The 15,057-nt window shown below is 44.1% G+C and overlaps 1 protein-coding gene across 2 annotated transcripts in view; it reads right to left on the reverse strand.

The window, feature by feature from the left end:
• Positions 1–13,733, reverse strand: part of LEMD3 (LEM domain containing 3) — a 54,205-nt gene extending 40,472 nt beyond the window's left edge. Inside the window, exons 1-2 of one of the 2 annotated variants that reach the window (XM_074902935.1) lie at positions 12,154–13,733; positions 8,262–8,276 (exon numbers count right to left, since the gene is read on the reverse strand). In XM_074902935.1, the coding sequence (XP_074759036.1) occupies positions 8,262–8,276; positions 12,154–13,677 (1,539 nt within the window). In that variant the 5' untranslated portion in view covers positions 13,678–13,733. Of the gene's footprint in view, positions 1–8,261; positions 8,277–12,140 lie in introns of both variants that reach the window. The other variant, XM_074902934.1, reaches the window with a different exon arrangement.
• Between the last annotated feature and the right edge of the window lie 1,324 nt (positions 13,734–15,057).

Raw genomic sequence — 15,057 nt, forward strand, 5'->3', positions numbered from 1 at the left:
CATGAACTGTATTTGTGGAAAGCCAAAACTATTCTTACAATAAAGTAGCCCCTCTTTTCCAATTTTAGCAGTGTAAGGAAATGTTTTATAGCAACAGGATTTGCACACACACTCTTTTACATTGTATTACAAAACATACTATATTTCAATGAAGAAACAGCTGTTTGTGTTCTATTAGGAAAAAAATGGCTCAGGAGTGCATTTGCCACGTATTGTAAAAATTAGGTAATACTACATTCCTCACACACACATACACAGTCTCCATTATAGGCTAGCGTTTATATGTAGAAAAAAGAAAAAGAAAGGAAGAAAAAAAAAAAAACTACACTAAGACTGCTTTTTATCAATAGTTGCAAAACATTACCAGGAGAACTTCAGACACCTACCAGCATTTTATAATGGGTAGAGAATACCTTTACTGTCAAGAGATCCGGAACAGGCTTCTGTAATATTCTCTCTTCTGTGCTCCCTCCAAATATTTTAGCTCCTTATACTTCACAAGATCAAAACATACCCACAACTTCAATAAACGAAAATGAAAAAAACTCCAAAGATATTCAGAATCAGTGGAAACTCCATCTTGAAAACACATCAGCACAAGCAGATCAATGTTAAATTAGGAAGTGGTCTGCTTTCCTCGAATTCCAAAGTTCAAGATGGAAAGCAAACCCATAAAGCAAGTGTTATTAAAACACAGGTTTAAGAATCAATAGGAATCTGCAATTAAATATTAAATCTATTGTCACTCTGCCAAGGTGCCCAGTCTGGATAGAAACCCTCCTGCGATCTTGTAACATGCAGGAAGGATTCTTGTCTGAAAGAGTTTCCAATATAAAAATACCTAGTTATAACCTGTTCTTTCAGATAGATTTCAATTACAGAGTATTAGCAATATACTCTGATTGTATGAACAGTTTACAGCATCCAAAGAAAACATTCAAATGGAGAGCACTGACAGAACTCAAAAGACCGTCAATCAGGAGACCAAAGACATTAACAAAGTCAAGATAAAGATCACATACAGGTTTTTCATATTTAAAACTGGGGGTTTGTTGTGCCTCTGTCGTTTTAACCATTCAGCACACATTGATCTATCACTGCTTGCTGCACTAAGAGCAGCAGAACTGCTGAACAATGAGCTATACAAAGCCTGAACACCGCAGTAAAACTCTGAAAATAGGCACTCTAGCATATCCTAGGGAGAAAAAAGAGCTTACTCTATGCAGGACACAGAGGTAGCTGCTAGCAGGTCACTTGTCATGACAAAGATGAGCTTTCACAGAGGAAGCATCAGCCATCTTACCAGAAGTATCCATATTACCTAAACAGAAAACTGCCCACCACATATAGCTGAAGTTTGCAGTGCTCAAAACCAGGTGAGCTCAGCAGTAATTCAAGATGTAACATCACTTGACTGGAAATTAATAAAAGTAGGCAATATTCAGTAACTTCCATTTTTATTCAGTTGGACTAAGACTCTAAAGAGTTGTCTAACCTTCTACTCTGTCTACCATACCAGCTGCATTCTGACAGCATAAACTCACTGGTTCAAATGAAAATTGTTATCTTAAGGGAACAACTCGACTACCACACAGCCATATGCCACCGCTATCTTGATATATATGCCTTGCCATTGGCTCCTATATGCACTTGAAGAGTCTGCTTGAACTAATACTTCCAATATTGTTATCACAATTGTTTGTTAATTAAACAGGTTATGTCTACTAGTTAAAGGATTACATCCTGAGCTCGTGGATTAAGCTGATGAATCTTCTAGCAGTACTGTGTGCAGTTCTCCTGAGCCAGGCAGATCTAGAGGAGAAGGAATCTATCTTGGCAAGAAACCTATCTGCCATACAGCAGAAAAAGAAGATGGAAAGGAAGAACAATTGACTCAGATCTCAAACACTGGGAACAATAAAACCTTTCCACACCACTGGCTATTTGTAAATACATAACAACTCTGTAGTATGTAAGTCACTACATACAAAAGTATGTATCACCTAGTACAAAGCTAGGAGCTTAAACTATAAAACTAAGTTTACAAAACAAGATCTTAACTCTCCTTACTCAAACCACTTATCACTGCTTTTAAGGAAGCACAGCTGGCCATATAGCTAGTAGTCTGACAGCAAGGGTTGTGTAAGAAGCTCAGTATATTCCCATCTCCTGAGTGGCAAAGAACATCCACATGCTAATTCACTCCCTTACAGAAGGGACAGGCAGACCCTATTTGGCCTTCCGTCCTCATGTCACTGGAACAGATCCTTCCCAGGCTGCTACTTCCATGTGATTTCCCTCTACATTTGCCCTCCCTCCAAAGGAATGACTTTAATACCACCCATGCTATGCAGCAGGATAAAACAAGTCTGGATTTATCACCCCATTGTTTCCCCCCAAAACAACATGTGCATTTGTACTCTATCAGCACATCTTTGTTGTTAGTTCATAAGCAGCACCTTTAGCTGAAGGTCAAGAGAAAAAACACTGCATTTAAAGTTATAAATAAAAAAAAATACATTAACCATTGCACCGTCCAATTCCAAACCACACAGACACATTAGTGCTCAATGTAAACAAGCTAAGAAAAGAGTGTCTACAGCATTTCTGCAGGGAGTACCACCTTTGATGGAAGTCAAACTTAACAGACACTGGTCACAATACACCTAGGATCACCAAGTCAGACTTGCACATACACCTGCCCACTTCAAATGAATGAGCTCTTAGGAGTACTAAAAGGCTGGTATATCTAATTTCCAATTAGAAATGAAAAAATACTATCTCAAAGGACACTGTACAGACAGTACAACAGTATGGCTCTTTCAGATGTACTCAACACTCCATTTTATTTTTTTCTGAGTTTATATGAAAATGAACACATGTTTGCTATTATATACAGAAGACAAAGTACCCAAACAAGAATACAATCACTTAGATACAGCTCAAATCCCCTATTTCCCACAGTGATTTACAACCACCTTTATCCAAAGCTGGTTTTGCATAAGCAGTACTTTGCTTACAGATAAGAGAAACAAAACCCAAAAATAAGTACACTAGTTCATTCTCAAGGAAATCTGCATCTCTAACCTTTTCTCAGCTAGGCAAAGTCTCCCCAGGACAGCATAAAGTTCCTAGGACACACACCTCTGTAGCTTCTTTCTTGAAATATGTCTCACCTCCAGAAGCTTCCTTGGATCATGTATCAGGTGCAAACCAATACAGAAACAGACCAGAATGAACCTGACATCATATTCTCCTCTTCTTTTCAAGAACCCACCAATGAATTTCATAAATCATCTTCTCTTATTTACAAAGTGGCAGTAAACTATTTCCAAGAATGAGAAACAGCACAAGCAAGACTGCCAGTTCGGCCTTTTCCCAATAATTTGGTTTGACTGTGGGTCTCCATAGTCTGAAAGAGGCCTCTCAGGTTTGTCACACATGCACCACCCATTCTGTCACTCAACAAAATTAACAAATACCCTCTTTGATTGTCTGAGGCATGACACCTGGAAAAGAACAAACAGCCCACTAAACTTTCAGATCAAACAACAGAGATGAGCAGAGAAAATAATGATGAATGTTTTACCATTTCCCAGAAAATATCCTGGGAATTAAAAAAAAAAAAAAAGAAAAGAAAAACACACACACAAAACCACACAACACAACCAAGAGCTGTTTCAGGCTCTTGAAAAAAAATCCAAAACAAAACCAAAACCCAAACACACATTTACCTTTTGATATTTGAAACCCCTCATTCACAGTAATGCTCAGTATCTACTGACAGGTTTCAGATTAGCTCTAGGCTAGACTTCCGAGAGATATGGGAATACTACATGATGGGCTTGTGCTGTGCAGCTTGATGATACTGAACAGACACTAGGATAAGTATTACTAAATGAGTGTGCTGTGGAAAGTTTGACTGTATAAAAATCATCTCACATAGTAAGATGAGTACTGAGGGGTCAGATGGTTAAGGTGAGCAGCTTTGATAGGCAGCCTGTTGAAAATATCCACAAGCTAACACAAGCAGTTACGAAGTCAATAGACAGTCTGAGCCTTCTCCAATAAGCAATTCAGAGATTTAACTGACCTTCAAAGAAACCCTTTTCTGTGGATAAAAGGAAAATTAAGATCTATATGTGGCCTTAAAATGTAGTGTGGAATAACACTACATTTATCCAACTCATCCCAGAAGACTCTCACAACAAAGTTTTGTTCAGTTGACTCCCTAGCAAGAACAGGCTGAAGCTGCATTAACCTAAAATGCCATGAGTCCAAGTATAAAAGTTTCATAGAATTATAGAAAGGTTTGAGTGGGAAGGGACATTAAAAATCATCTAGTTCCAACCCCCCCTTGTCATGGGCAGGGACACCTTCCACTAGATCAGGCTGCTCAAAGCCCTGTCCAACCTGACCCTGAACACTTCCAGGGAGGGGGCAGCCACAGCTTCTCTGGGCAACCTGTTCCAGTGTCTCACCACCCTCACAGGAAAGAATTTCTTCCTTCTATCTAATCTAAATCTACCCTCTTTCAGTTTAAAACCATTGCCCCTGGTCCTATCACTACAGTCCCTGGTAAAGAGTCCCTTTCCCATCTTTCCTGTCGGCCTCCTTTAAGTACTGGAAGGCTGCCATAAGGTCTCCCTGGAGCCTTCTCTTCTCCAGGCTGCACAACCCCAACTCTCTCAGCCTGTCCTCATAAAGGAGGTGCTTCAGCCGCCTGATCATCTTCGTGGCCTCCTCGGAACCCACTTGAGCAGGTCTGTGTCCTCCTTATGCTCTGGGGGTCCCAGAGCTGGACACAGCTCTGCAGGTGGGGCCTCACAAGAGCAGAGTAGAAGGGGAAAATCACCTCCCTTGACCTGCTGGCCACACTTCTCTTGATGCAGCCCAGGACACAGTTGGCTTTCTGGGCTGTGAGCACACATTGCTGGTTTGTAAGTCAGTTTTCAATCTGCTGATACACCCCCAAGTCCTCCACCATAGGGCTGCTCTCAATCTGCTCATTACCCAGCCTGCATTTGTGCTTATGCTTTCTTGTACTTTTTCAACAAAGAGAACATTACGGGGATGTGACCCATATGTAAAACCTGTATTAAGCCTTAAGTGAATAAAGGCAGTATGAAGAAAGTCTTAGTCTGTATATGAAACAATGATTTTTCTAACGAGTCATCTTCCAATTTTTCATTAAGTAACTGGCATTCTCCAAGAGAAAAACTGGCCTAGGAATTGGTCTACACCCTTCATTTATGAGCAGACCTTTCTTACCTGTCTAGTACAGCAGCACTAGAATTCAATGGATTTTGTAGACTAATTAGTAAGTTTTAATGCCACTTAATGCAGTGTAAGACCTCTTAAGCCCCTACATCTTCTCCTCCCCTTCTATATGAATTCAGTCACTCAAGAGTTCACTTAAAGAAGCTAAAGGAATGTAAGACTCTAAAGAGGCAGCTTTATTCAGGATACTTGTGTTACAATATGACCCTCAGTATGCAGAAAATTTGATCGTCTCCTCTGCAAAAAGACTTCATCTCTGCAAAACACCAGACACAACAGCACATCTCCTACAACAAACTATGCCCAACAGGCACACCACGTTTGCCTGTTTGACATCATGCATACATCCACACTCACATGCTCCTTACCCTTTCACCCTCCACATAAGATTGTAAATACACAGCAGAACAGTGAACAGCCCTAAACAATGCTGTGGGAAGTACAGCACAGTAGGACTCAACATCATACATTATAAACTGGAGCAAGCCTTCTACAAAGAACCTACATAAGATCAGCTTTAAGTTGTGCAATAGTTTTTCAATCTATCCTTGCATCCATCAGTATGCTTCTTTCCATCAGTAACACTGTCCCTTTTCTAAGTTTTTCTAAATCAGAATTCCTCAGTGGACAGAAGGTATCAAGGTTACTTTGATCAGCGGCAGTTACATCATGCCCTTGTTTATTACAATCACAGCAAAGGTGTTGCCATTTTCCCCCACAACTCTAGACCTACCAGCAGCAACAGTAGGAACCAAAAAAGGAAAAGTAAGGACAAAGATACTACTACTGAAGTTCTTAGCAAACATGTAAGTCCCCCAAAAAGTGCCTTCTTTTTCTTAATGTACCTTGATTTCACAATCCCTTAACCAGCCAACTTACTCCCCTCAGCCTACCACAAATCATAACTAATTCTACCAGAGAATACAAATACCCACAAGAACCTTAAAGGTGTAAGGAATATATGCTTCATGATTACAACGGACTGTGCTTCTCCACAGTATTGGAACAGCACTTTTATCAACAAAAACCTGATGTACTTGCTTATTTAAATTGCCTAAGTTTTTTTGTTAAGTGGCCAAGTAACTTTCTCAAACAGCAGCTCTGGCCTGTTCACATGTTCTCAACTATTGAAGCACAAGTCCAGAAGCATGACAGGGATCAGTTCACTACAACTCTAGCACTCCTGGACAGCTTAGCCAAAGTTTTGTGACCTACTACTCCCAGATGAAACACAGATGTCAGCAGGAATTACAATGTACATGACTGTTTAGAAACACAATTGATCCCCAGGAATAGAAAGACTGTAGACCTGATTCTCCTCTTGTACTGGAATACTTAAAGATTATGAAACAGCGCAAAGTGGGGCTCCTACAATGCTAAATTTAAGCCCTTAGTTATCACGGAAATTTCCTTGAAATATTTTCACTGCATCCATTACTGCTGTATGCATCTGTCCTAAGCAAAAAAAAAAAAAAATCTGCATTGCACTTGAAGAAAACTATTAGCTCGTAGATGTTCTTAACAAAAGAAACATGTTTGCTTTTTGCTTTCCCACTCCTTTCTAGTCTGCAGTGCTTTATAAACATAGAAAAGTGGCAACCAGATCTGCTTTCAGATCCTAGATCACCTTTAATTTTCCTCACATCACAAACCAAATTTTCTTTTAAGAAAACTACTATGCACCATGGAACGGAGCACAAGCTTTCAATTAGTTTTTGATACCTAGTGAACAGTTCCTGCCAAACTCTTCTGCATCCCTACTCCCCAGGCAAGTAATCCTAGTTCCAGTTTCCCATGACTGACTTCACAAAAAAGCAGAACCTACAACAGTAACACTGAAAAAACATCATTATAAGAATATCTAAAGTCATAGCACAGGGAAAGTTTTGTGCATGCCTGCAAGCAGTGGCACATTTCAGGTATGAATGCCAAGTAAGTTAGTTCTAAATATTCTGAACAAACACCACACTAGCTCCTTAAAAACAGAAATTCTAAAGTTGCATCATTTTTGTTTCAAATGCTTATGAGCAATTTTCATATTCATACTTTGTAAAAGTAAATAGACTGTTTATTGTCCTTTAGGAAGAATCTGAAGTTGTCAGCTAAGATGAACTACTTTGCACTATGTAACAATTATTTGGACTTTCCTGAGTACGAGTCTTGGCAAAATTTGTTCTCGTTTTTGTTATTTCTGATATACCATAAGGAAGACTGAAGATTAAAAGTGTCAAGAATCATACGGAAATTTAACTATTCTGCCTGGCTTTACCTTACAAAGGTAGCTTAGGGCTTCTTTGATCTATTGATCAAAAGGGTCTTTTCCAACCTGAATGATTCTGTAATCTTGATCCAAAACTCACCAAACCATGTAAGTGAGATCAGCTACAAGACAGATTAGTCTTTAAGATGCAGATCAGAGTTTTCTTTTGTATCACCTAGAAAAGAAATACTTGCTATTTTACAGGAATACAAGGAAAGTGAAACAGAGCTATTATGCCAATATGTCAATAGAAGAAGTTGTTATATTGTCAGCTACAAGTCAGGGTATTATTGCCTGTGCTTTGCAATTGATAATAGTGACACAACACAGGAACTCTCCAAATCTCTTAATTTTGCTTTCTCCCTTTACCATCTTATCTTCTATAAATATTTCTTATCCAAAATTAATTTTCTTCCATTGAAGCCAACACTGCCAAGATGATTTCTGAGAAGGTGATCCTAGAAAACAAGTATATTCGTAACAGTTATCTGTGAAATACCACAGCACTTTAATAGTAATCTGCAGGTTTGTGAGTGCAACAGTCTTCATCTTGTCTTTTATACAATAAGTCTAACTTCTTACCAATGAAGTTCCCTGCATAAAATTCCACAGAAGCTTTAACACCTGAGAGATTTAGAAGTTGAGTACAAAGGAATGTCAATGGAATAGATTTAAACTCTTAGAATTGCGATTTGCATAAACTTCCACTTGGAATATACACAACTGCTAAATCTCCCTGAATTAACATTTCAAAACCACAAGTTGTAGCAAATACAGTATTATCCTCCTAGCAATCGTTTTGTAACAAGTACCATAGAAAGACCAAAAGCAAGAGATGTCACTTTCAAATGCCTCTTCTAATAAGAACATAAGATTTTAAACAAGACCTACCTGCAAGTTTCAAGATCACTTTTTTGTTGTTTTTTTGCCATATCAACTACTCCCCAGGCAAAGTACTGGAGCAGAAACAGTGGGAGTAACTTCAATGCAAACCATTTCAGATTACAACCTTAGCAGCACCTACACTAGCACTTTCATCTTCCAGAAAATAAACCAGACCCAAAATCAGCATCTACTATCTGATAGTTATTAGCTTTCCATGAAAAATAACTTTAGAACTAACTCCCAGGAGCAGCCACTTGAGATGCTCAGAGTAACATCACAAAGCAAAACCAAAGAAGTTGGAAGAGATACCCAACTCTTCAAGGTTTGGAGAACCCTAAGAAGTAGACAGAAGTCAAACCTACCATGTTCCTGACAAAAATACTATGCTGGCTTGGCAAGTTGTTGATGGAATTCCACAGTATTTTGAAGGCAGGTGCAAGCAAAACACGCCTCATTGCAAGAGCCACACAAATGAGGTTACCAGCAACCAAGCCAGAACTGATCTTTCTTTACACAGACAACACTGTCAGAGAGAGCAAGCACAATATGTGCCTATGCATTAGTTGGTCTTCTATGTACACTTGAAGAGTAGTTTAATTTCAATGGTTTAAGATGCTCTAGTAAAAGCCCCATAGATAATTTTCTACACTTTAGACAGCTAAATGCATAAGTTTACCTCAAGTGACCACATGCAGGTTAGAAACAGATGAAACAGCCCAATTATGATTTGTCTTTCAACATTTTATGCTGCATGTGTGGCAAAACTAAGGCACTTCATAGCTGTTTCAGAGCTCTGAATAAGAAATCATTTGAATATTATGAGAGATATAAGCGACAACCCTCTCAAGTTTTCTGCTTACTGCTTCTCATCTATATTACCTTACCTGGTCTAAATTCAACCCCTAGTTTTAAGCCTCCCCCCCTACACACACCTCCTCTGTTCTCAGATTACAGACTGACAAATACTGTAAGTGCTGATATTGGATGTACTTGGTGATAAATATTTTTCAGTGTCACAGACATAATATCACTCAACACAACTTTAGGTAACACAATTTTAGGTAATGAACAACTAAGACAACCAACATTAAGCTCATTGTGCAACATTCCCTTCGAAGTTAAAATAATAAGTCATCCAAATATAAACCTTTGTTGTTTTCTCACAGTAACTACGATAATTATGGAGATGGGTATAGTGCAACTCAATTGAATCCTAAAACTTTTTATGAAATAGTTATGAACAGAATAACTGAGTTTTTCACAATCAAATCACTCTCAGCAAACAGAATCTTACCTACAACAATCTGAAAGACAGAGAAAGCTCAGTATCCAGTCACTTACCCAAAAGATCGTTTCTTGAGATACACTATTATTTTTTAATAGAAGTGTATGAATCAGTTTTGCTTCTATAAAGAAAACAGACAATACACCCACACAAGAGTAAGAGCCAAAGGACTCACTCAGATGATGCTCAAGCTTAGGGAAGCATGTAATAGTAGACAGGGCTCTTTCCCTTCCCAGTAGCAATCAGTCTTTATTGGCCTGTCTTGCTTGTTCTTGCATGTTCTACAGACCTACCACATTTTCGTTGCATACACCCATTTCAGAAGTAAGAATTTAGTGAGCACGTGCTGAGCATATGGGCAAGGTAATTCCCTGCTCACTCCCACATTACTTGAAAGCAGCAGCCTGCTCCTCTTCCTATGAAAGTAGCTATATCCACAGAATCTGTTGTTTGTTTTTTCCAATAGGCCCTGTTACCCCTGTTCCCATTTGTTGCGTTGCAAAGCCCAGGGCTGTGAGGAAGGACGACAGATGAAATATGAGTGCCAGAACAATTCTTCAGGAAATCCACTTTCAGGAGTTCTACTGAAAAGAGAACAAATAGGAACAGGCCAAGAACTGGCTTAACTGAACTACCAAGCAAGATTGGGCTACCAGACCCTTTGCTGGGCAGTCTAACCTAAGCAAAAGCGGAAAAGAGAACAATTTTCCCTGTATATCAGTTCCAGCTAGGTTAACTTTTTTAAGAGCAATATATTCAACACAGTGATTCCATATGCTCTATAGGACAGTTCACACATTCAGAACAAAGTTTTCTCCCAAGACAAAAATTTTAGACTGGGTTTCTTTTTACAGTATTATTGCTATCTGCATAGCTGAGGCATTCAGCTTTATCAACCATCACGGCAGGAAAGTTTTAACTCAGCCACTGAACTTGACAGTCAGAAAGTTTACCCCAGTAGGTTGACAGACCTTCTCCCCTATTAAAATAATCATATTTCAAGACTAGAAAAAAAAAAATCTAATACATGGTAGTAAATTACATATCAATACATTAAAAAATTATCTCTGTCTCAAGCAGTTATGGCCAGAAGTTAACCACAGAATATGAGGAGTCCCAACAGTCACAGTACACTGTATCTAATTTTAGCCCACCTGCATATGTTCACTGCCTTCCCAAAAAAACAAGACTGTAGCTTAAAGCCACGTGGACAGCAATGAAATCATCGCAAATGCTTTTAGTCCTTGCTGCTACTGTGTCCCTAAACACTAAATCCTTTACTCTCTCCTGCAGAGTACAAAACAGAGTTAAGAACTATTCTGCTACCATAATGTAATAAATAACCGGGGGGGGGGGAAGCCCACGCTGCTATTCCTGCCCTGTAACATCTCGCAGATCCCAGTCTAACAGTGGGATCACTCCTTACAAGGCACTGTATATATCCATGTCCACACATGAGTATATAAATCCTCTACACTCTATACAAAGAAGGATAGAGGCACGTGTGTACACCCCACACACCTTCTAATGCTCTCACGTCCCAAAACAAGCTTTTTGCATTTTTTTTCATTGCTCCTGATGAGAAATTAAGACAGCAATGGCATAATCTTTCTGATGTTAGAATCTCCACTGTCCATTTCAGAGCAGCCAAGAACTGAATTAGCATGAATCATCACCCTTAGGTGGTACGTTTCCATTTTCGTATGCTTTGTGAATAGAAAATGGTAGTTTCTAAATCCATTCCCAGAAGTTACTTTCACATATTAAAGAAACTCCCAAGTAATTCAGGATTAAAGAAAGAATACTCTGAAATTCAAACTAAACCACAAGTGTTTCATGTATAAACTTACTCTCCACTAAATTTAGAAAAAAGGACTTATTAGAAAACAATACACAATAGGTCCAGCAATCACTGCACGAAGTTCGTTGTAGTGTGCACATCTCAACCTAGCATCATTTACAAGCCTCAGTACATAAAAATGAAAACGACCTGCTTTATTAACAAACAACTACAGTCAAATCTTAGCCCTTTAGGAATCCCAGGTATCTAAATGTGCATTGTTACTTCTGTAAGATTAGCGTAAAGCCTTACCCTCGTCAAATCTTTATTAACCATACATCTGCTATATTCAACAAAACACATAAAATTGCTTTGCGAAGAAAACTTGCTAGAAAACAAGGTATCAACAGATTACAGCAGGGAATGACAGGATTTGAGTCTGTCCTCAAATGTCTTGCAGGCTTATTACACCAGCTTGCAACGTATATAAGGAAAGACAATTTCTCCGTGCTCCATCCTATATAGAAAGATTACACCAAGGTGGAACCCAGAACTGCTCAGTAAGGGATGTGTGGGAACGCAAAAGTGAATTAACAGTTGTATATCCAGCTGCAGAAAGAAACTGCTCTTACCCTTCACCTAATACTTACTGTTGGCTCCCACATCCTCAGCTACTCCAGAACCTCTCATTCTCAGGTATGTGAATCCCAGTATCAGAAAGAACAAGCATGCAGCAGTTAAGAGGAACATGGACAGGTAATGTGCACTGAAGCCTCCAGTGGTGGATACCTCCTCTCTTTTGAACTGCTGGAGAAGCTCCTCCTCGGGCTCTGAGAGATTCTTCTTGTAGGTGTTTTTCAGGTAGGTATGATTTGAACCCGTATGATTGGAGTGGTTGAGTCTAAGGGAGGAGGTGGTTCCACCCGGGGAAAGGCTATTACTAGCTGAATAGATCCTGGATTCAACATTATAGCTACCAGCAGCACCGCTGAGAACATGATTGCTGGTCGCTTTCCTAATGGTGCCTGGAGGGTCAGTGAGTTTACTGCTGTCCACGTCCGTGAGCGGTGGTGGCAGCAACAATACTGTAGGGGATTTCTTAGACAGGCCAATGCGGTATCTGGGGCTGGGAGGACTGGAGTCCAGATTTTCGCATCCTCCTCCTCCCCCCACCGCCGCCGCCTCCTCCTGATTTCTGCCCGTGTCTAGACTCCCAGCAGCAGCCGCCTCCGCCGCCGCCCTGTCATTCGTTACGACTACACCAGCACCACAGCCTCCGCCAGCCCTTTCTTGGCCCGTCTCCATCACGCCAGCGCCGGCTGCAGCGCATTTGCTTGTTATGAATGGAGCAGGAGACTTGCTGAGGCTCCGTCTGGGCCGGCGAACTGCAGACTCCTCCTTCGGTACCTGCTGCTTGGCCCTCGCCCCCGCCACCTCCTCCTCCTCCGAGTCCGAGTACTTGTCCCTGCTGCCGCCGTAGGAGAGGAGCCGATTACCGTTCACGGTCCGGTTCTTCCACCGCTGCTGCTCGCCTTCCTCCTCCTCCTCGTCGTCCTCCTCTTCGTCGTCCTCCTCCCCTCCTTCCTCGTCGCCGTCCCCGGGCTCCCTCACACCCTGAGCCGCCGCCGCCGGTCTCCTGGCCGCCGCCCCCCACCAGGCGTTGGGCTTCCGCCTGGCCGCCTCCTCCGGGGGGGAGCTGCTACTCACGCCGCAGGCGCCGTCGGGCCTCAGCCCGCGGAAGAGGGGTGAAGCCCGCTCCCTCCTGCTGCCGCCGCCGGCGCCGGCCTGGCTCCGGGGACTCGTTTCCACATCCGACTCGTCCGAGCTGAAGCCCAGCAGCACTTTGCCGCCCCCGGCAGAGGGTGCTGCGCGGCTCCGGCCGCTCCCGGCGGCAGCCCCGGGGAGGTAGGGGTGCTCGGCGCCGACCAGCCGCGCGCCCACGACCGGGGCCGCCCGCCCGGTGCCGCCGCCTCCGCCCGGCGCCGCTCCGGCCGCCGTGTTATTGTTGTTGCTGTTCCGGGTCTTGTTGGCGCCGCTGCGGGCCCCAGCCCGCTCATCCTCGCGCAGCTTCTTCAGCTTCTTCAGGTAGACGGGCCGGGTGCTCTCGGTGACCGGCCCCGGGGAGAAGCCGAAGCGCCTCAGCTCCGAGAAGAGCTCCTCGTCCGTGAGCTGCGCGGCCGTCGCCATTTTCCGCTCCCCCGCCGCCGCGGCGTTTCCTACCCACGCGCCGCGCCGCGCCGCGCTCCCCGCCGGAACTGACGCGTGCGCACTCGGCTGCGGCCTAGACCTGCCTGTCACGGCGCGGGCACCGCCCGCCGGGGCCGGGGGGGCGGGGCGGGGCCGGGCCGCCCGGCGCCGGCGGCCCCTCCCCCACCCCGCGGCTCAGTAATGGCCGGCGCGCGGCGGGAGGCGGGGGGGTTGGCTGGCGCCGGCGCGCGCGGCGCTGCGAGCCGCCCCTGCGAGAGACGTCGGGCCGCCCCCCGCGCGGGGCCTCGCGCGGCGGGGGCGGCCCGGCCGAGACACCCCCCTGCCGCCGCGCCGCGCCGCCGAGTGCGGGGAGGGGGTGTCGGGGCGGCGGTTAGCGGCGAGGAGGCCGCCCCCGAGCGGGCGGCAGCCCGCAGCCCCCTGCCCGCCCATGGTCGGGAGGTCGCGACACAGGTACCCCCGGCGGGCCGGGGGGCGCCGAGCTCGGCGGGGCGGGCGCGAGAGGCGGCCGGGGTTGTCGGCGGTCGCTCTGGGAGCTGGGAAGGAAGATCCGGTCAGAAACGCGCTGTTGTGTGCGCGACCGTAAACAGCCCTTAAAACGTGATTGCTGGCTGAACGCCTCGTTGTTGGGGACACACTGCAGCGAGAATGTCAGACCTAACATAGAACAACGAGGGCAGGGAGGCTCTGCGGACAGACCTGGACAGGCTGAGGCCAACTGTGTGAGTTTCCATAAGGCCAAATGCCGGGGGCTGCCCTTGGGCCACAACAACCCCCAGCAGCGCTACAGGCTTGGGGAGGAGTGGCTGGAGAGCTGCCAGTCAGAGAGGGACCTGGGGGGGTTGATTGACAGCCGGCTGAACAGGAGCCAGCAGTGTGCCCAGGTGGCCAAGAAGGCCAATGGCATCCTGGCTTGTGTCAGCAATAGCGTGGCCAGCAGGGACAGGGAAGGGATCTTACCCCTGTCCTCGGCACTGGTGAGGCCGCACCTCGATTCCTGTGTTCAGTTTTGGGCCCCTCACTACAAAAAGGACATTGAATGACTCGAGCGTGTCTAGAGAAGGGCAACGAACCTGGTGCAGGGTCTGGAGCACAGGTCGTACGGGGAGCGGCTGAGGGAACTGGGGGTGTTTAGTCTGGAGAAGAGGAGGCTGAGGGGAGACCTCATCGCCCTCTACAGCTCCCTGAAAGGAGGTTGCAGAGAGCTGGGGATGAGTCTCTTTAACCAAGTAGTAAGTGATAGGACAAGAGGGAATGGCCTCAAGTTGCACCAGGGCAGGTTTAGACTGGATATTAGGAAGCATTTCTTTCCAGAAGGGGTTGTTAGCGGTTGGAATGGGCTGCCCAGGGCAGTGGTGGAGT

This window comes from Athene noctua, chromosome 3, assembly GCF_965140245.1.
Source record: "Athene noctua chromosome 3, bAthNoc1.hap1.1, whole genome shotgun sequence".
In the NCBI taxonomy this organism is placed as follows: Eukaryota; Metazoa; Chordata; class Aves; order Strigiformes; family Strigidae; genus Athene; species Athene noctua.